The sequence below is a fragment of the Gopherus flavomarginatus genome, chromosome 1 (genome assembly GCF_025201925.1).
Source record: "Gopherus flavomarginatus isolate rGopFla2 chromosome 1, rGopFla2.mat.asm, whole genome shotgun sequence".
NCBI classification, from domain to species: domain Eukaryota; kingdom Metazoa; phylum Chordata; order Testudines; family Testudinidae; genus Gopherus; species Gopherus flavomarginatus.
Window position 1 is genome coordinate 210,670,816 of NC_066617.1, and position 22,122 is coordinate 210,692,937.

The 22,122-nt window shown below is 43.9% G+C and overlaps 1 protein-coding gene across 4 annotated transcripts in view; it reads left to right on the top strand.

Moving 5' to 3' along the window:
* Positions 1 to 8,960: 8,960 nt before the first annotated feature.
* PDXK (pyridoxal kinase) overlaps positions 8,961 to 22,122 on the top strand; it is a 93,184-nt gene continuing 80,022 nt past the window's right edge. Inside the window, exon 1 of one of the 4 annotated variants that reach the window (XM_050936707.1) lies at positions 8,961 to 9,064. In XM_050936707.1, coding sequence (XP_050792664.1) covers positions 8,969 to 9,064 — 96 coding nt within the window. In that variant the 5' untranslated portion in view covers positions 8,961 to 8,968. Of the gene's footprint in view, positions 9,065 to 18,455; positions 18,511 to 22,122 lie in introns of those variants that run through there. The other 3 variants (XM_050936708.1, XM_050936709.1, XM_050936711.1) reach the window with 3 other exon arrangements.

Here is a 22,122-nt window from a genome sequence, read left to right on the forward strand (position 1 = left end):
CCCTACTCCAGGCCTACCCTCACTTCACCCCTTCCTCCAAGTCCCCACCTCTACCTGCCCCCAAGGCTCCCCTACTCTTCCCACTGGCCCTGCCCCCCCACCTCTTCCCCCAAGGCCCTACCCTTGCTCCCTCCCTGAGCATACCCCATCCCCTTCTCTCCCAGTGCATCCTGCATGCTGTTGAACAGCTGTTCTGTGATGTGCAGAAGGCAGGAGAAGGAGGTGTTGATCAGTGGGTGGAAGGCCCTGGGGGAGGAGAAGGAGTTGATTGGAGGGGAAAGGGGTATGTGTGTGTGGGGGAAGCTTGACTACTGATGGGGGGGCTAAGCATCCTCTAATTATTTTCTGTGGGTGCTCTAGCCATGGTATTTTTTTCAAAGGATCTCTGCCTCATTCACTGCACAAGATGGACCTGCTCTGGAGAGGAATCAGAGTTGTGTAGTGAAGGTGAATGTTGTCTGTAAGATCCCTGCTTCATTTGTTGCAGAATTTGGAAGAGTGTGGTGAGTAAAGCAGGGAGGGAAAGGAAGGCCTCATGGTTAAGGCAGCTGAAGATTGTCCTGGAGAATTAGGTTCTATCCCCTTCCTGTGCTACAGAGTTCCTATGTGATGCTGGTCTAGTCATTTAAATCAAACTTGTCATGGGTGGTTGATAACTGTGTTCATCATGTTTTGGATGCCTGACTTGAGAGCACAGGTGCTGACTCCATGGGTGCTCTGGGGCTGGAGCACTCATGGGGAAAAATGAGTGGGTGCTCTGCACCCACTGGTAGCCAAGCTCCCCTCACTCCCTGCTCTTTTTTCTCCCCCTCCCACACTGAGCGTGCCATGTCCCCACTCCTCTGCCTGCCTCCCAGTGTTTCCTGCCTGGCCACTGCCAAACAGCTGTTTGGTGGCATTAGCTGAGAGGGATGGGGGGGCGGAGCTGAATGTGGCAGGGCTAGGGAGGGGATTTGGGGAAGGGGTTGGAATAGAGGCAGGGAGGGGGTGGAGTTGGGGCAGGGACTGTGGGGAAGGGGCAGGGCCTCATGGAAGGTGTGGAGTTGGGGGAGGGGTGTCAAGCCCCCGGGGGGAAGTGGGCACTTATGCTTGAGAGCATGTGGTGTGCTTTGCATAAGAGCTGAGCACTCTCAGATGCAAATAAACTCAATGGAAGCTGTGCTTTGAACATAAAGTACTATATAATGCTAAGTTACCTGAAAGATCAGGTTGTAGATATCTCAAATAGGGCACTCAAAATTAGTGGATATTTTTCACCTTAATCTCTCAGTTCTCTGTTTGTAAAATGGGGAGTTTAATGCTAGTTTGCTGCACAGGGGAGTTGTGAAAATAAACTGTTTGAAGCACTTAGATACTATAATGAGAAGTGCCACAAGAAAACCCCTGAGGAAATCAATAATTCTGTTTGCATAGCAGTGTTTGTTCAGGCCTTATTTATGCACTGTGTTCATTTGTGAGTAGTGTATGGAGTTTGTGTGTAGTGTCAGAGGGTGCACTTTTGCATGCTGTTTGTGTAATTTCATTGTGTGCATGAATACAACCTTCTGACAATACAATTCAGTTCCTTCTACTAGATAGGAGTGAAGTCTCAAGCCTGAAGCCTGCTTAAATAGCCATCTGAGACAAAATTTCATTAGAAACGCTATATCTACAGCTATGCAAATAAATTTGTGCATTAAAAAACTCCATAACTAATGGCTGCAGAGTAGATCTTGAACAATTCTCTTCCTAATTAACATCCAGAAAAAGAATACTAAACTTCTTCTGGTACTATCTCAAGCAAAGCAGCAGTCACTCCCTCTATCACAAAGCACTAGAGAATCAAATGATAAATCCAAACAAGAACATAATCCACTCCTATGTGATGTTATCCAAGGCCTCAGTGCCATTAACCTCCTGACCTGAGGAGCAAATCTCTCCAAAACTGAACATATCCAAGACACTGAACCAAAAGCTAAAACATCAAAGTATGATGCATTGGGCATAAAAAGTCAGAACATGCTAAACTGATACAGCTCCCTGCACAAATCACCATACACCATAGCAAAATGTGAAAAACTCTATGGTAGGCTCTTACCAACCACAGAATATGTGACCATAAACTACAGGTGGAAAATGAAGGCTATAAAGCAAAATGCAGAGAGAAACAACTGTGCAGCCAACACAACAGGAAAGGGAGTGAAAGAGAGGCATTTTCTACTCCATTGGTCAAAGTATGAAGTAGTATAAGGAAAATATTTCTGATAATTTGAGGCAATAAGACTTGTTTAAAATGTTGACTAAAAACTGCACATTAGTAGGAGAAAGATGAGACAGCTGAGATGACTTCAAGCTATGAGTCAATCTTTGACTGAAATCAGGAATGGTCAATAGTGACAAATGGGCAGGCAGATTAAATCCACAAACATGCTGTGAAGTCCTATCCTGGGCTGCAGCTTAATGTATTGTATCTCTGACAGACACACAATTTCTATCTTTGCTCTTGTAGCTGATTATGCCAAATATGCCAAAATACCATTGAACTCAATTAAAAATTGCATTGTGCATGTTATATATGGGTAGTGTCAGTAGGCGCACTGTGCGTGTTCTTGTGGTACTGGAGAGTGTATTGTACATTCTTTGCCTATGTATGGTATCAGTAGTTGAATTGCCATAGTGTGTGGGTTCACTGTATGTTCCATGTGTATGGGGAGAGGTGGCTAAATGTGTGTGTGTGGGAGTGTGATGGGTGCATGATGTAATTCTGGTTCGTTCTCTCTCTCTCTCTGGGACTGTACATATATGATGGGTTTCACTTGGTGGATCTGCATTGGCAGCCATCAGAGGTGTCAGCAGGTGCATTGAATGGCACTGTGTGGCTCAGTGCCCATCTCTCGAAGTTGCTATGCTGCTGAGGGATGTATGGTGTCTAGGCAGTCAATAATGGACTGTGTGATATGTGTGTTTGAATAGCTGCCATGGTGAGTGGGTAATAGAGGTGGCAGTAGGGAGTGGGCATGGGGTAAGTGGGTAGGTGGTGGTGGGGGGCTGTCGGATGCATTGTGTGTGGGAGAGTGTTTGGGGTGGCTGCAGTGGGTGGGTATTGTGAGAGTGCGCACTGGGTGCTGGGGAGTTTCATGGATGTGGGAGGTGGCATTATTTGTATTATGTGGTGAGGGGAAAGAGGCAGGTGGTGACATACGAGTGTGTGGGGCATGGTAATGGGTGAGATGTGTACAGGGATGGGCAATGAGTACACTGATATATAGGGGTGGTGTATGTGGAGGTGGTAATGTGGGGATGGAGAGGAGATGTAGCAATTTCCTTGCAAGGGAGAGAGCTTATTTAATTAAGAATTCTTTGAGGGGGGTCAACAAGCATGTGGATAAGGGGGATCCAGTGGATATACTGTACTTAGATTTTCAGAAAGCCTTTGACAAAGTCCTTCACCAAAGGCTCTTAAGAGAAGTAAGATGTCTTGGGATAAGAGGGACGGTCTGCCCAGGGATTGGTAACTGGTTAAAAGATAGGAAACAAAGGTAGGCATAAATGGTCAGTTTTCAGAATGGAGAGGAGGTAGATAGTGGTGTCCTCCAGGGATCTGTACTGGGACCAGTCCTATTCAACATATTCATAAATGATCTGAAAAAGGGAGTAAACACTGAGGTGGCAAAATTTGCAGATGATACAAAACTACTCAAGATAGTGAAGTCACACGCAGACTTCAAAGAGCTACAAAAGAATTTCACAAAACTGGGTGACTGGGCAACTAAATGGCAGATAAAATTCAGCGTTGATAAATGCAAAGTGATGCACATTGGAAAATATAATCCCAACTATATTTATAAAATGATGAAGTCTAAATTAGTTGTTACCACTCAAGAAAAATCGTGTAGTCATTGTGGATAGTTCTCTGAAAACATCCACTCAATGTGCAGTGGCAGTCAAAAAAGCTAACAGCATGTTGGGAATCATTAAGAAAGAGATGGAGAATGACAGAAAATCTCATTGCTTCTATATAAATCAAATATACACCCGCATCTTGAATACTGCTTGCAGATATGGTCGCCCCATCTCCAAAAAACTATACTGCAATTGGAAAAGGTTCAGAAAAGTGTAGCAGGAGTGACTAATAAGACTGGGACTTTTCAGCTTGGAAAAGTGATAACTAAGGGTGGATATGAGAGAGGTCTATAAAGTCATGACTGGTGTGGAGAAAGTAAATAAGGAAGTGTTTACTCCTTATAACACAAGATCTAGGTGTCACCAAATGAAATGAATAGGCAGCAGGTTTAGAACAAACAAAAGGAAGCATTTTTGCACACAACACACAGTCAACCTGTGGAACTCTTTCCTAGAGGATGTTGTGAATACTAAGACTATAACTGTAAAACATTTTTCCCAGATCTGGACCTTAGCGTCCAAAATACGGGTGTTAGCATGAAAACCTCCAAGCTTAGTTACCAGCTTGGACCTGGTAAAGCTGCCACCAGCCAGAGAGTTACAGTGCCTAGCTCACTGTGGTCTCCCCAAAACCTTCCCTGGGGGATCCCCAGACTCAGATTCCTTGAGTCTCACAACAAAGGGGAATAAACCATTTCCCTTTCCCCTCCAGGTGTTCCCTCCCTGGGTTCCTGGAGAGAGATACAGCAGCAAGCTCTGTGAATCTAAAACAGAAGGACTCCACCCTCCCTGTTTCCAGTTCTGGAATCACAAGTACTTCCCCCCCCCCCACCCAGAGGGTATGCAAAGTCAGGTTAGTAAATCTAACACAAAGAGTTTTTCCCCCTGACTCCTTCCTCCCACCAATTCCCTGGTGAGCTGCAGACTCAATTCCCTGGAGTCCCCACTAAAGAAAAACTCCAACAAGTCTTAAAAAGAAGGCCTTTATATAAAAAAGAAAGAAAAAGGACATAAAAATGGTCTCTCTGTATTAAGGTGACAAATACAGGGTCATTTGCTTAAAAGGGAAAAAAAAATGAATAAACAGCCTTATCCAAAAAAAATACAATTTAAACATTCCAGTAACTACACACATGTAAATACAAAAGAAAACAATATAAACCTTATTGTCTTACTATCTTTGTACTTACAACTTGGAAATAGAAGATTAGAAAGCCAGGAGACAGAAAGATCACTCTCAGAGCCGAGAGGGTCAGACACAAGACAAAGAACTCGCACACAAACTTCCCTCCACCCAGATTTGAAAAAGTCTTGTTTCCTGATTGGTCCTCTGATCAGGTGTTTCACGTTACTGGTGTTACCTCTTTACAGGTAAAAGAACATTAACCCTTAGCTATCTGTTTATGACAATAACAAGGTTCAAAAAAGAACTTGGTCAGTTCATGGAGGATAAATCCATCAATGGGTATTAGCCAGGATGCGCAGAGATGGTGTCCCTAGCCTCTGTTTGTCAGAAGCTGGGAGTGGGCAACAGGATGGATCCCTTGATTACCTGTTTTGTTCATTCCCTCTAGGGCACCTGGCATTGACCACTGTTGGAAGACAGGATACTGGGCTATATGGACCTTTGGTCTGACCCAGTATGGCCATTCTTATGTTCTTAGCTTTGCAGTCTGCTGTATTAAATGAATGCTTTATGTATGATTGTGGGCTAGGATGGTATGTGCCCTTTCAAGGGGAAGGTGAATACAAATTCCCCACCTCTGGCTATACAAAAACCCAGCCTTTTGTAGAAGGGGACCATTGTATGTTGATGATCTGTTCTCGGACTTTCTCAACATCAAAGGCCCAGGCTGTATACAGGAAAGTTTGAATTATTCATGGGGATGCTTCTTCTGAGCTAAGAGGCTGTTATGAATATGACACAGAAAAAACGCTTTGTGGGGGTTTGAAGGATTGACTCCTCCCAGAGGAGTTGGGTAAGCTGTTGATCATATGTAGCTTCTTTTCTTGTTGTCTCTGTAATGCTTTTACCTTAAGAAAAACATGCTTTCTGGATGATATCACAAAGTATAGGCATGGAACTGTGCAGCCTGGAAAAATCTTCTTCAGACAGGAGAGAGAGATGCAGGTCTCTAGCCAAGAGGTGATAGCTGAGGAGCATGGAGCCTCTAAGGGATCATGAGGGGGAAATACATGTGCAGTGGCCTTGAACTGTGGCAGGTGACACCTGGTGTTACGCGGTGGCATGGTGTGTGTGGACTGGTGTTGCAGGGTGTGAGGGTGACATATTGTGTATACCGTTGTGTGTAGTGATGGGGTGGCTGTGTGTGTGCACAGTGCAATAAATAGTGGGAGTGGCTGGCATGGTGTGTAGTGAGGTGGCATGGGGTGTGGGAGAGGTGTGTGCAGGGGGTGGCCCTGTGTGTGTGTGTGGAAGAGGCACAGGTGCCACAGGGTAGTATAGGGTGTGCCATCTGTGTGCACTGAGTGGCATTGGGGCTAGGGTGTTCACATGGGGTGGGACTACGAACAGAGTAGCATGGGGGAGGCAGTGAGTAGCACTGGGTGTGAAGATTGTATGCGCCATGTGGGTGGCAGTGTGTACACTGGACATAACTGGGTGTGTGTGTGGGTAGCACTGGCTGGCATGGGGTGGAGGCATGCACTGTTGGCACTGTGTGGTTGCACGGATGTGTGCAATGGGTGGCACTGTGGGTGCAGTGAATGGCAATATGTGGTATGTGAGAGCAGTAGGTGACTAGGTGTGTGAGATGGGTGTGGATACAGTGGGGGTGGGGGGACACGATGTATAGTGGAGTGTGAGTGCAGTGGATGGTATTAGGTGGGGGGCAGGGATGTGGCACTAGGTGTGTGCGGGTATGGGGTAGTGGGAGTGTGGGTGGCACTGGATGTGTAGTGGGAGAGTCACAAGAGTAGGTGGCACTAGGTGTAGGGGGGTATGGGGCAGTGGGAGTGTGGGTGGCACTGGATGTGCAGTGGGAGTGTGGGTGCAGTGGGTGAGGGTAGTGATCAATGGCTCCATGTCTAGTTGGCAGCCAATTTCAAATGAAGTGCCCCAGGGGTCGGCCCTGGGGCCGGTTTTGTTCAATATCTTCATTAATAATCTGGAGGATGGCTTGGACTGTATTCTCAGCAAGTTTGCATATGACACTAAACTGGAAGGAGTGGTAAATACGCTGGAGGGTAGGGATAGGATACAGAGGAACCTAGACAAATTAGAGGATTTGGCCAAAAGAAACCTGATGAGGTTCAACAAGGACAAGTGCAGAGTCCTGTACTTAGGACAGAAGAATCCCATACACTGCTACAGACTAGGGTCTGAATGGCTCGGAAGCAGTTCTGCAGAAAAGGACCTAGGGGTTACAGTGGACGAGAAGTTGGATATGAGCCAACAGTGTGCCCTTGTTGCCAAGAAGGCTTACAGCATTTTGGGCTGTATAAGTAGGGGCATTGCCACAGAATGAGGGATGTGATCATTCCCCTCTATTCGATATTGTTGAGGCCTCATCTGGAGTACTGTGTCGAGTTTTGGGCCCCACACTACAAGAAGGATGTGGAAAAATTGGAAAGAGTCCAGTGGAGGGCAACAAAAATGATTAGGGGGCTGGAGCACATAACTTATGAGGAAAGGCTGAGGGAACTGGGATTGTTTAGTCTGCAGAAGAGAAGAATGAGGGGGGAATTTAATAGCTGCTTTCAACTACCTGAAAGGGGGTTTCAAAGAGGATGGATCTAGACTGTTCTCAGTGGTACCTGATGACAGAACAAGGAGTAATGGTCTCAAGTTGCAGTTGGGGAGGTTTAGGTTGGATATTAGGAAAAAGCTTTTTTAGTAGGAGGGTGGTAAAGCACTGGAATGGGTTACCTAGGGAGGTGGTGGCATCTCCATCCTAAGAGGTTTTTAAGGTCAGGCTTGACAAAGCCCTGGCTGGGATGATTTAGTTGGGGATTGGTTCTGCTTTGAGCAGGGGGCTGGACTAGATGACCTCCTGAGGTCCCTTCCAACCCTGATATTGTATGATAGGGGGCAGTGGGAGTGTGGGTGCAGTGGATGAGGGGATATGGGGGCAGGGGGAGTGTGGGCGGCACTGGATGTGCAGGGGGAGTGTGGGGGCAGAGGGTGGCACTAGGTGTGGGGGCAGAGGGTGGCACTAGGTGTGGGGGCAGAGGGTGGCACTCGGTGTGAGGGAGTATGGGGCAGTGGCAGTGTGGGCAGCAGTGGCTGTGCAGTGGGAGTGTGGGTGCAGTGAATGAGGGGGTATTGGGGACAGTGGGCGTGTGGGTGGCACTGGATGTGCAGGGGTGTCAAGAAACCTTGATAAGGGGGAGTGTGGGTGGTAGTCGGTGGCACTAGGTGTGAGGGGGTATGGGGCAGTGGGAGTGTGGGCAGCAGTGGCTGTGCAGTGGGAGTGTGGGTGCAGTGGGTGGCACTAGGTGGGGAGGCTGTGGGTGGCACTAGGTGTGAGGGTGTATGGGTGAGGGATGTGGAGGTGTGGGAGCAGTGGGTGGCACTGTGTGAAAGGGTATAGGTCAGTGAAGGTGCAGTGGGAGTGTGGGGGCTGTGGGTGGCACTAGGTGTGAGAGGGTATGGGTCAGTGGAGTGTAGTGGAAGTGTCGGTGCAGGGCTTGGCACTAGGTGTGAGGGGATATGGGGGGCAGCGGGCGTGTGGGTGCAGGGGAAGTGTGGGCGGCAGTGGGAGTGTGGGGGCAGTGGGCGGCACTAGGTGTGAGGGGATGGGCGGCAGTGGGAGTGTGGGTGCAGTGAATGAGGGGCTATGGGGAGCAGTAGGCGTGTGGGTGCAGGGGGAGTGTGGTGGCGGGCGCGGCCCCTTTAAATGGCGCTGCCGGCTCACTCCGGCTCTGGGCTGGCGGATGTAAAAGCGTTTAGGTGTCTGCGCCGATCGCCTGAGTCTGCCGCCTGGGCTCGGCCGCTTTGCTCTCCCGTGTGCGCCCGGCGGCTCCGCGCTGCCCGGGGAGGGGAGCATCCGGTCCCGGCCCCGGCCCGCCGCGTGCAGCTGCGGCTCCGGGGGCAGGGCAGGGCAGGGCAGGGCGCGCGGGCGGCATGGAGGCGGAGGAGGCGCGGTGCCGGGTGCTCTCTATCCAGAGCCATGTCGTGTGCGGCTACGTGGGCAACAAGGCGGCGAGCTTCCCGCTGCAGGTGAGCGGGGCTGGGTGGCCGGGGACCCTGCAGCCCCCAGCGGCCCGGGCGGCGGCGGGGATCGCCTCTTCCCCGGGCCGGAGCTGGGCGCTGCGGGAGGAGACGGGCCGGGCTCGGTGCTTTCCTGCTGCCAGGCGGGTGCGGCGCTGGTGCCCGGCAGGGAAGGGTCGTGTGTGTGTGTGTGTGTGTGTGTGAGAGAGAGAGAGACACACACACACAGGACTCTCCTTGATCGGCGGTGACCGTGTCAGCTGTCTATTGACACAATTTGCCAAGGCAGTGTATTTCTTCGGGTAAGGTAAACCAAGCCAGGCTGTTCTCTGTTAATACAGACTGGCTAGTGTCACAAAACAGGTACATTTCAGTAGCCAGCAATTCCTTGTGCTTGTGAGAAGGGGTTTAAAACAGGATGCTTCTTTATTTGATAACTATACAAGACTCAATAGTATATACTGTGTCAAGTATCAGAGGGTAATCGTATTAGTCTGTATCCACAAAAGCAACAAGGAGTCTGGTGGCACCTTAAAGACTAACAGATTTATTTAGGCATCAGCTTTCATGGGTAAAAAAACCCACTTCTTCAGATGCAGTAGTATACTGAGTGCTATACCAATTTTTAATCTTGTAAATGGGGCTTGGCTTTAAAAAAAAAAAAAAAAGCATGGAGTTAAATACTGTGGTAGGTGGATTTAAAAAGGGATTGGAAATGCTTTTGATTATATTTTGTTTTTTTAAATAATGCTTAGTGCTTTATATTTTCAAAGCATATTACAAACACTGTCTACCCTATTTTAGAAAGTGTACTTAGTCAGATATCATGTTTCATGCTCTCATTTCATTACTGCTGGGTCAGGGAGCTACGGTCACCCCATGTAGAGCACTACACCTAGTCATATGCATTATGAGTTTTCTCACCTTGGTCAGTATCCTGTATTGGCCACTGATGGAGGCGGGAAGCCAGATTTGATGGACCATTGTTATCTGATGTGCTACATGGCAAATTCTATGTACCTGTGTAACTATAATCCACAATAAAACAAATGTAAGTGTAATAAAGTCATAAGGACATTGTAACCAGGAGAATGAACGTAGTCAGAGTTTGGGCAGAATAATGTAAGGAATAATATTTCTTTAATTATACATATGGGGGGAGGTGGGGCTACAGTTGTCTGGTGATAACTTTTGCCTTGTGGCTTAAGTGCAGGCCTGGGAGTTGAATACCTGGGTTCTAGCCCCACAATAGCAGACTTCATTTATGTCTTGGACAAGTCACTTAACCTCTGTGTATGTCAGTTTTCTCATCACTAAAATAGGAATATAACCCATAACAACCTCATGTCTCCCTTGAGGCAAACTTTAATGCTTGCAAAGTGCTTTTGGATGGAAAGCATTGAAGTGTTTTTAATTTAAAAAATACCTACTGAAGTAGCAGTGGATGCTATTTACAGAAGTCACACAGTACAATGTAAGCTTTTAAAATTCCTTGGTGCATGGCATATGATAAACTATTGCTGGAAGGAACTATTACACCTATGGGCTAACCCCAGAACAATAACAAGAATTGTTTGTGGCAAACCGCTAACAAATGTCTATCATCATACACCTCTACCCCAATATAACGTGACTCGATATAACACGGTAAAGCAGTGGTCTGGGGGAGCAGGGCTGCATGCTCTAGCGGATCAAAGCAAGTTTGATATAATGCGGTTTCACGTATAACGCAGTAAGATTTTTTTTTTGGCTCCCGAGGACAGCGTTATATCGGGATAGAGGTGTATTTGAAGGTTGTGCAAACCCAGACTGATGGAACACTAAGGGAGGAGAGCAAATTGCTGTAGTGATGTTTGAGTATCTTATTAGTCATCAGAGTATCTTATTAGTCATCAGAACTGTGAGATGGAATTATCTTAAGAATCCTTTTATTTAATAAGCGGACAGTGTTAGGCTTGGGGATTTGTTCTGTACGCTTTGTGCTCCCTTCAATTGTGCCCGCTTTAAATTCCCCCCCACCCCTCCAATTTTTTCCCCTCTTGTCTTGTATCAGCTGAATCAAGGAGGGTTAAACATGACTCCTTACAGCAGAGTTGATGAGTTCTGTAGTGTGGTAAGCCAAGATGTCTACAGATTGAGGAAGAGGTTTTTGTTTTTTGTTTTTTTTTAAACTCGGTAAAGGACAGAAAGTACTGTCAGCCCAGTGACAGAACTCAAACTTGGATGGATTTTTGTATTGAAAGGGTGAAATACTATTAATCTGCTAGGCTGGCTAAGTATGGCTATTTTTAGACTACCTCCATTTTTTGGCATGTAGTATTTGGCTTGTCTTCTTCAGTGAAAACGTTGCATCTAGTTATATTTTTACATTTTTATTGAAAACTTGTCAATGAATCGACTGAAAACCTGGTCTAAGTGCTGACAGCAGGTTGGATCTGCATATAACAGGTCTCACCACAGTCTAAGTTTTTTGGATCTCCTTTGTTAAACTCTTGTTTTCTTACTCCGCTGACTTGCTTACATAAGGTACTTGTAATGAGGTTTCCAGCTTGTGTACTCTTCTAGCTTCAGAAAAATATGCACAAAGACTACAAAACAATTACTGTTAGACTATTACAGGCTTTCACATATCAAAGGATCATTACAATTGGAGATGGCTGTCAAGAAATTTTGAGATTGTGTGGTCAGAAATGGATCTTATTTCTTCTTAGCCTCCTACAGCACCTAACAGCTTTGTTATACTAACTTTTATTACTAATCTCCTCTGGCTAAAAGAGAGAAACCTGAGAGGTTTGGTAAATGGAAGCTAAAGGAAGCTCCTGAAAGACCATTAGTCATCACTCTTTCAAAAGTTTGAGGGAGGATAATGCTACCTTTTAAAAAATAAATCAGTGAAGAAAGTTGATTGATTTACCAGCATTTAGGCCTAACTGTACTAATTATGGCACCATAAAGGAGTTTACCATTTTGTAATAATGATGTACAACTTTGAAGTTCTAACCAGCTATAGATTTACTATTAAATGCTACCCTACTTTTCTTTCCTCTTCTGAATGAAGGGCAATAGCAAAAACTGACCAAAACGTACAGACTATCGGTCATAAGAGAAAACAAACACAGCAAGATTCAGACAATTAATAGTGTTTGGTGAGCAGTACATAAAGTCACAAACCACCATAAAGAAATGTACCCAATTCTAATACACAATTGCACTCATGTAGAAAATAAGCTCTTTAACACTCAGCAAAATAAACTTGTCCTAGCCAAGATGAGGAGGAGAAGGGAATAAACACTGGGTGGCTTGAATACTGCCTTCGTGACACTGCCAAGCAATTCATTTCTCAAACACTGCAAGGACTCTAGTCTCTGAACTATAAATCATGGTTGCCAAAGGTAGGCACTCTTTTAAATTTCATTTCTCATCCTGCTACAAGTATGGACAGCTCTGTCATCTTTACTGTGGATTAATTTTGATTTTTGAATAGTTTTCATATCCTTTTATCACAAGTGAAACATCAGTGAGAGTCAGAATGTTGGAGCACTATTCAATTCTGATTCACAATAATGTAGCCTGGAGAGGTTCCACAGCTCAGGAAGACCACTTACTTCTGCCGTCAAACAGCTACCATGACAGAGCAGAAGTTACCTCCACAGCTTCTACACTCCGTCAGAGGAGGCAGTCATTTTCTGACATCTGTTCTGACAGTGGCACACAAAAATTATCCTCGGGTAAAAATGGTTTTTTTGCTTTCCCCAACATGAAGAGGTCACATTCTCATGGGATCTGGAGTCAGTCATTCAATTTTCTGATTTTTAAGAACAGCCCTCCAAACATGATGGATTTCAGTGAACCATCTACAAAGCTAGCAAATGAAGTTGAAGGTATAGCTATCCTTTCTTTTACTCTATTCACAATTGCTCCAAATGGCAAGGGAGTCACAGCTGAATTCACATCAACATTCAAGGTGAACTAAAGTAGGGGTTGGCAGCCTTTCAGAAGTGGTGTACCGAGTCTTCATTTATTCACTCTAATTTAAGGTTTCAGGTGCCAGTAATACATTTTAACATTTTTAGAAGGTCTCTTTCTGTAAGTCTACATACAACAATAGTTTAGTTATATATTATAAAGTAAATAAGGTTTTTAAAATGTTTAAGAAGCTTCATTTAAAATTAAATTAAAATGCAGATCTGCAGTTTAGTGTGATCCTTGCCCTTGCTTTTCCTTGCTGAGTTTTCCAATGTCTGGCAAGTATTTGGATACTTTAAGCTGCACACAGGCTTCTGAATGATCAATTGTTCTCTGTCCCTCTCATAGCCAGTTGACAGATTTCATGTGTGAAAATACCTGTTCACACAGGTATGTGAATCCAAATACTGACGCATTGCAAATGCAATTTTCTTCAAACAGTTAAATTTTACTGGCAGGGACGTCCAGCAGATCAGAATAGAGGCCCCATGATCTCTCTCGGTAACTTCAAATGCCCTTTGCAGATCCACAAACTTTGATGCCCACAATTCTGAGCTTTTTAACTGAATGAGCTGCATTTTTAAATCTTCAACCCCCATCTACTCAAATACAGACAAATCCAAGTTGCTTTCGTTTGAACTTTTCAGGTTTAATTAGAAAAGAAAGCTTTGGGCCAAATCGCTGGAAGTCTTGAAATCTGTCAGAAAATTCTGATTCCGGTTCTTGCATGTATATTCTAATCTCAACGTCAAACACAGTGCGCTGTTCCACATGGCATGATAGTGATATAAGCAGCAAATCAGGACTTAAAAATATCCCAGTACAGTGGCTCTGGAACAATTTTTTAAGGTAGGGGTGCTGAGCTGAGCCAGTGGACCACAGCTGGGGGTGGCTGCAGAGCCCTGGGCTGGTTGCTGGGACCCCAGGCTGGCAGTGGGCTGAGCAGGGTTGGCAGATGGAACCCCAGCTGGCAGGGGGCTGGCGGCTGGTACCTCAGGCCAGCAGCGGAGCCCCCGGGACCGGTGGCCAGGATCCAGGCAGTGTGAGTGCCACTGAAAATCAGCTCGTGTGCTGCAGGTTATCTACCCCTGAATTAAAGCTTGCAAGACATCAGCTAGATCAGTATAAGAATTTCAGTTTAATTTAAATAATATTTTATTGACATGACAAACTTTACCAGTGTTGCCAAAATATAATGGCTCCTGTGGTAGTGGTCAGAAGTAAGAACAGTCTGCCAGGACAGGGCTTTCACAGTGTTTGAGGGTTTACCATACTTATCAATAGGTATCCATTCTTGATCCATTTATGTAGGTTGCTCCATTGCATCATGCCTCTCTCTCCTAGAGGTGGACCCATTTTGTTTACCAGATCTCATGTTTCTCCAACATTAACCTTGCTTCACCAGCCTCAAATCTGCTCTTCATATGGCAGAACAAACTAGAGCAGGCCTTTCTGTCATGCCTCTTCAGTTGAAGGTTTCTGAAGAACATGAGTGAAGCGTGTTCATTAAGCGATGCAAAAAATCTCCACTGATTCCAGTCTCCCAATTCTCTCTGGTTAAGCGAAACGGCTCAAAGAAAAATAGGGCAGATCTTTACCTTGAAGTCAGTGAAGCTATACCAGTTTACACCAGCTGAGGCTCTGGGCTCAGTCATCACCTGACTCTGAATGAAAAGTAGATGAATGTGATCACAAATTCTTCATAGAATGCAAAGCCGATATTAGCCTGCAGACACTTGCCATGGAGTGTTAAAGGTAGCAAAGCTTTTCCTTGGAGACACAACATCCTAGATAAAGTAACTATATGTTGCACCCCTTTTCCAGCCCTTTCTCTGTCATTGTAGGTGGTAAGAACAAGACAAGCTCTGTGCCTTTCTATAAATCTGTACATCACCTAGCATATTTTGACTATACTGTAATAAGTCAGAACAAAAGCAAACTGCAACTGTTTTGCCAAGCACAAAGATTAGGATTAGAGATCGGTTCAGACCAAAACTTCAGATCTGAACACCCAAAAACTCAAGGGAAGTTCATACCTATACTTGAAGATTGTGACTTGAGCCCTATCATGGTATAATTCCCCACTCTGAACCTTAGCGTCCGAAAGATGAGGTACCAGCATGAATTTCTCTAAGCTCAATTACCAGCTTAGTACTTGTAGCACTGCCACCAACCAGGAATTCTAGTGCCTGGTACACTCTGGTCCCCACAAAACCTTGCCCAGGGACCCACAAGACCCAGACCCTTTGGATCTTAACACAAGGAAAGTAAACCCTTTCCCTCACCGTTGCCTCTCCCAAGCTTCCCCTCCCTGGGTTACCCTGGAAGATCACTGTGATTCAAACTCCTTGAATCTTAAAACAGAGGAAAATTCACCTTCCCCGTCCTTCTCTCTCCCCCTCCCAGACTCTCCTGAGAGAGAAAATAATCCTAACACAGAGAGAAAATAACCTTTCTCTCCCCCTTCCCTCCTTTCTCCCCACCAATTCCCTGGTGGATCCAGACCCAGTCCTCTGGGGTCTCACCAGAATAAAAAAAACAATCAGATTCTTAAACAAGAAAAGCTTTTAATTAAAGAAAGAGAAAACAGTAAAAATTATCTTTGTAAATTTAAGATGGAATATGTTACAGGGTCTTTCAGCTATAGACACTGGGCATACCCTCCCAGCCTAAGTATACAAGTACAAATTAAAATCTTTTCAGCAAAATACAAATTTGAACTCCTTCCAGCCAAATACACATTTGCAAATAAAGAAAACAAACATAAGCCTAACTCGCTTTATCTGCCTAGTACTTACTGTTCTGGACATCTAAGAGCCTGTGTCAGAGAGATTGGAGAGAAACCTGATTGCACGTCTGGTCACTCTCAGAACTCAGAGAGAACAACAACCAAAAACTAACAGCACACACGAAACCTTCCCTCCCTCAAGATTTGAAAGTATCCTGTCCCCTGATTGGTCCTCTGGTCAGGTGACAGCCAGGCTTACTGAACTTGTTAACCTTTTACAGTCAAAAGAGACATGAAGTACTCCTGTTCTATTAACCCTTAACTATCTGTTTATGACAGGCCCATTTCTAAATAACACAGGAATGTCCATTTTTGAGAGTTTCTTATTGTTTTCTTACCTCTTTTAGACTTCTGGGGGACTGGAAATATTACCCCCCTCCTTTTTTTGGTAAGAATATGGAAAAAAAATCACTGAAAGAGCTAAGAAGAATGAGCATCACCTGTCTTCATAATCAGGGCTGGCTCCAGCTTTTTTGCCGCCCCAGGTGACGAAAGAAAAAGAGGGGAAAAAAAAAAAGGTTGAGCTCCCGCCAAAGAAGAAGAGACTGAGTGAAGGACTTTCCGCCGAATTGGCACTGAAGACTAAGCCAGATGTGCTTGATCAGCCGCCGAAGTGCTGCCAAAGACCCGGACGTGCCGCCCCAGTACCTGATGGAGTGCTGCCCCTTTCTATTGGCCACCCCAGACACCTGCTTCCTTCGCTGGTGCCCGGAGCTGGCGCTGTTCATTATTGCTCCACAGCTCATTCCATTCAGTGGAGAAGCCTACATTGAACAGATTTCAAAAGGTCTTTTTTGTTCCACAGTAGGGAGGTTTTTCTCACCTAAATTATAACCCACCATGAACAATCTCATAATCTAGATCAAAGTGTCGGTGTTTTGTCTATGCTTTTAGCTCCCTCCTATAGATAGCTGCTTTAATAGAGTCAGGATGTGAACTCAGAGGAGATTCCTCCATATTTAAGGGGAGTGAGGATGGGAGGAAATAATCATGTGAACTCAACATTATCAAAAGTGAAGTAAGGATGGAAAATTCAGTTTAAAATTGTGTTTGAAATATTGTCCAACACTAACTTACAGGTGATTAGGTGGCTTTTGGGTATTGGAATATAAAGTCAGTCACACTTCTAGGTTACAGGTCTGAATGCAGACTAATCTGGCAGGTACCAAATATTACTCTGATGGCGTATGTGAAGATAGGCCAGAAAAGTACAAGCTATTCCTACAAGACACTTGTCCACATCTCAAAAGCCATCTTGTTGAAAAGAAAAATCACAGAGGTCAAAGACTGAACATAAATAATGAACTGTTCTTTCACGTGCTCAGATACCAGTGTGATGGGTACCATATATGAATCCTGGATATAACTCAAATCATAGACACAGTTTCTCTAGGTCAAGGTTAGGATACTTCAGAGCAGATGCAACAGAGCAACTGCTTTGCTGTGGTTAGAAAAGGACTTTAGTTTCCAGAGTTATCATACTACACATTTCAGTGGCACTAGTTTTGTTTTAACTTTTAGAAATGTGGGGATGCTTCAAGGGAAACAGCATACACATGGTAAAAAGTTAAATTATGGTGGGAAAATAACCTAGGTTTCCACGAGCCATCAGTGGAACGTAGTATTGTGTAAACCATGAAAACCATGACAGCCCACCATAAAGGGTAAATGACCTATACTGCATGAAAACATACATTTATGTACAATGGAGACTCTGCAGGTCAATGTCCTTTCCATATTACAAATCTGGCAGCGCTGAATTTTTTTACTAGCACAGTCGTGCAGACTGTGTGGTTGTGAATTAGCTCTGTTAAGACCACTTTTAGAAAGCATTCAAGGCTATCTTGAGAACAACTTTTTAAAAAGGCAGTTCAACAAAATTACCACCCTCACGCACACCACCACAATGGTGTTAGCAGAAACTGTTATTTAAAAGTTTAACAAGGAAAAATGCGTAATGCAGATGAGGATCTCATGGGAGTCATTCCTCTCCACATTCCTCTACACCCATGATTTATTAGCAAATCTGCTACGTCTCAAAGTACATACGTTCAAATAACATAAACAAGTGTAATTTATCTCTGGATGGGTCTAAAGGTTATTAGCATATCTTTCCTAGCTGTAATTCATTCGGTACAGTAGAAGCCTATTGCAGACACAATCTTGCTATACAAAATGCTGTAGTTTTTTTTTGTTTGTTTGTTTTTGAACAGGTCTGATCCTTTAATATTTGTAAACTATGCTTCCATATATAGCAAGTGAATAGTGTACAATTAACAGAAGTACAGTAGTCTGTTTCAACAAGCCAGCCTTCCTGAATGTTTTACGTTTTAATGCAGTAGATTTTTGGTAGAGAAAAGGATGTGTTAAAAGAACAGATGTTAATTTAAAAAACATTTGTTGCAGATCTTAAGTGAACAGCAAAATCTTAACAAGTATTAGTTTCAGTAGGCTCCCCCTAAAGCAAGCAAGCCAAAAGTACATGGGCCTGTGTTTTGCAGCATTTTCTGAACTCTATGGTTTCCTCTTAGGACACACAGAGTCTATTTTTTTTTTTTTTTTTTAATCTGGATGAGTACAGAGTGATGCACATTCTTCAAACAAAAATTAAAATATAGTCACCCTGTGATTTCTCTCCAGATAAAAAAACTCTGCAGTGATGGGGAGGTGAACAGAAGAGATTAAGAAACTAGAGAAATCAGTGAGTATGCGCTGTTGCTTTTAATGTAACTGTGTTTGGCGCATGGTGTTAAATGCCTTTGGGCTGGTCTGTAGTGTTGCACTACTAGAGTGGTGGTAACAATGGAGGGTGTGCTAGTGTAGACAAGGCAAAGACATTTTTACCACAACGTTGTCTAATCTGCAACAGTGGTGAAAACACTATGTTGGCCCGTCTGCATTAGTGAGGCTGCACTGGTGATGAAGAGAAACTCCACAACCCAACACCACACACATTTTGCATTTAACTCTTTCATAAAAAGTAAAATCCAAGGGATCAAGTTCCTCTATTTGTAAATCCCATTGTGTCTGCAGCACTCTTGTATTGTGCCCTTTCATATTCCAGGCATATAAAGATCTAGTATTATCCTTCATGCTAGTTCATCCTTCACTACTTCATGCTTTAAATTTGAGCTTCTGATTTTCCAAGTAACAATGAACACTCAGCTTAAAACCTCTTCGGACAAAGGTCTGACTTTTATCTGCTAATGCCTAAGATGACTAAAACAGAGTTTGGGGGGTGGGGTGGGAAACATTTTTCAGTTTAACTTGTGTCTTTGCCAGGTGTATAGTAAGTTTGTTTCATGGCTTTCCCTGTATTGGTAGTTATTCAGTTATTTCCTGCACACAAACTGGGGGAGAGGGAAAAGACAGCAGGGAGGGTTGGTGGGAGTAATTATTTTAAAATGGGAAAATGTGATTGTAAACTCAAACTAACAGGAGAGCTCAGGGATAGGTGTGAAGCCTGAGGTGACTGCCCTTGATTAGACCTCAAGTTCGGTGTCCTTTGGTTGAAGCCGCATAACAGCTCAGTAAGAGAGTGAGTATTTCACTCCTTTTACGCTTGGGTGAGCTGAGGCATGGATTGCTTAAAGTCACAAGCAGGCCGGTATTAGAGCTAGGAATAGAACTTGGAAGTCTTGACTCTTGCTACTCCCTTCATAATTTGATAGTCAAGTGAACTGAGGTCTACAGTATGTTAGAATAACCAACTCTCACTTGTGGCTTGTTCCCGCTCCCATTGTAGTCAGCGGAAACAGAATCAGGCCTTTGGTCATTCAAACAGGAGCTTACCAAACACAGCTGAGTACCTGTCTATCTTAAAGTTTTGTATTGGCACCCATCACCTTCGTATCTGGGCACCTCCCGTTGGCAAAGCAAGGTCTCTGCCTAGCGGCCTTCATGAAGTTATTTGGCTGTTCTCATTTTTCTGGTTTTAAGAGTCTCCCTCCTTGATGTAGGTTTGGCATTGCATTTTATACTGTTCTCTTTTAGAGAGCTGAAATCTCAGAAACTATAGTGGGTTAGGGTGTGATCCATTTATCACCCCTCTGCCTGGGAGAAGAGTGACTAAGTTAGATATTCTCAGCGGGACAGTCTTTCTTAAAGAACAGACTCACCCAGAGCACTATGACTTGTGCAAAAGAACAGTGCTAAGGACCATACCAATAGTAAGACACGCAGATGGTTGCATACCCAAACATCTATAAGAGCAATATGCTTTTAAAAAGAACCCAGAGATTTATAATTTGTATGGATGTTTTATACAAAGTGATAATTGTTTGTTAATACTTTTTCTTTCCTATGCTATTGAATGCATACAAATAGGCCAGCGCCATGAAGTTTGAGCTGAACATTCAGATCTGATGTTCTGGTGAAGGCCCATCTCTGCTAATATGTGCGTGTAAATTTAGTTGCATAGTATTGCACATGACTCTAGTTAGCTATCGTCATGGATCAATTTGTGGAATTCCTTGATGTGGGTGGAATCAGCAAGAAGACCTCAGATCTGTGGCCTGAGGCAAATAGCATGTCATAATATCTAGCAGCTTATAATGCAAACCAAAAAATAAATAAGCTGAGTCTGCTCCCTGTAGAGTTAATAGGAGAACTTGCAGAGGAAGGAAAAATACATTCTCTGGCTGGGAAGCTTAAATTTAGAGATGTACCTTTAGAGATGAGGGAACAGGGTGGCTTTTGTTTTGTTTGCTTTGAATGGGAGTGGGGGGGAAGTAGATGCTGAGATTTCCTTGCCTTCCCATTCCCCTAATCAATGCCTGTACAATTCAATCATTTAATACCATGCCAAATGTATGCCCAAACGGAGATTAGTGAAAAAGCTATGATAAAAACTTCTATGTCATTGTTCGTTGGATTGATACAGAACTGAACTGTATGACGCAGGTAGAGAAGCTGACTGCTGTGTGCGTCATCCAGACACAGGAGGATAGTTGGTTTTTTTTTTTTTTTTTTAGAAAAATGTACGTAGCACAGGATGAGAGAAGTTGCTAGTATACTGAAAGAAATGGCTTACAGGGAAATCTAATAGAGGCTTGCACCGTGTGTTCTTGGTGTCTTGAACTGAATAATATTAGTCTGTCGGAAGAGAAATATAAAATGGAATCATTTGATCATATTCGTGCTGTGACTTGAAGGTTGATTTGAAGAAACATTTTTAAAAATGCATTAGCCTTCCCTTGAATTTGGCTGCTTATTAGAGATGTTCACTTATGTTGTGAGTTTTCTCAGAGGAAAGCAGAGAATTAGAAACCAACTGAGAGCAAATTCACTATGCTTCAAGAGAAGCTGCTGTAGTCTTTTCTTCTTTGACAGCCATTATATTACAGTCAGGTCAGCCAATCCACAGCAAGCTGAAAAAATTGCAATTCTCTGTCAGGAGAGAGAGGCTTTGTTCTTACTTTAGCCTTCAGTATGTCTTGTGCAGTGTAAAACATAGAGAGTTGTTTGTGAAACCTGAAAATGAGTGTGCCTCCACACATCCACAAATATTAGTTTTGTTTTTATACCCAGTGACTATAGTCACATGATTGGAGCAGAGTGACTTGGAATCTACTGCTGGGACCAATTCTTGGCTTGGCCACTGATTTGTTCGGTACCCTGCAGCTAATTCATCTTTCTTCATGTGCAGGTGGCTTTTGCCACCCCTTCTGTGGAACCATTGGGGGACGGATAGTCTAGTATGCTCCATGCCAGAGCCCTTGTAACTGCAGCAATTATCGCTGCTTCTCAGTCTCCTTTAAGATGCCTATTTTGTGACAGCTAGCAATTGCTCCTGAACAGTGCAGATAGCTCATATAGCTTGTCTTAATCAAAATAACCTTGTCTTGGCAGTGCTCCAGAGAGCAAATAAATGTGGTTTTTTGTCTTTAACTAATGTTATAGATTTTATTAAATGAGTGCAAAAGTCTGTGTGGATTTTCTTATTTCAATTTAAACCAGGCTTATTTCAGTAAGTCAATTAGAAATTGGTCTAAGCTAAACTGAAATAAGCTGCTCTTAAACCTGAGTGAGTGTTGTGCCAGTTTAACTAAGGGGGTTTTAAGTTAAAATGGTGCAGTTTCTCCTGTCGAACATTCTCACATAGGTTTAGGTAAGAGTTCAGATGGCATTGAAATTGGGCAGGCTGATCTTACTTGTGACACTGGCAAGCTGCTTAATCTGTGCCTGCTCTAGTTTAACCATCTATAAAATAAGTATAACATGGGTTATGTACTAAATGGCACTGAGTAGTGTGAAGTTTACATAATACTGTACTTATAAAGCATTCTGCACTACAGCTTGCCAGAAAATGGAA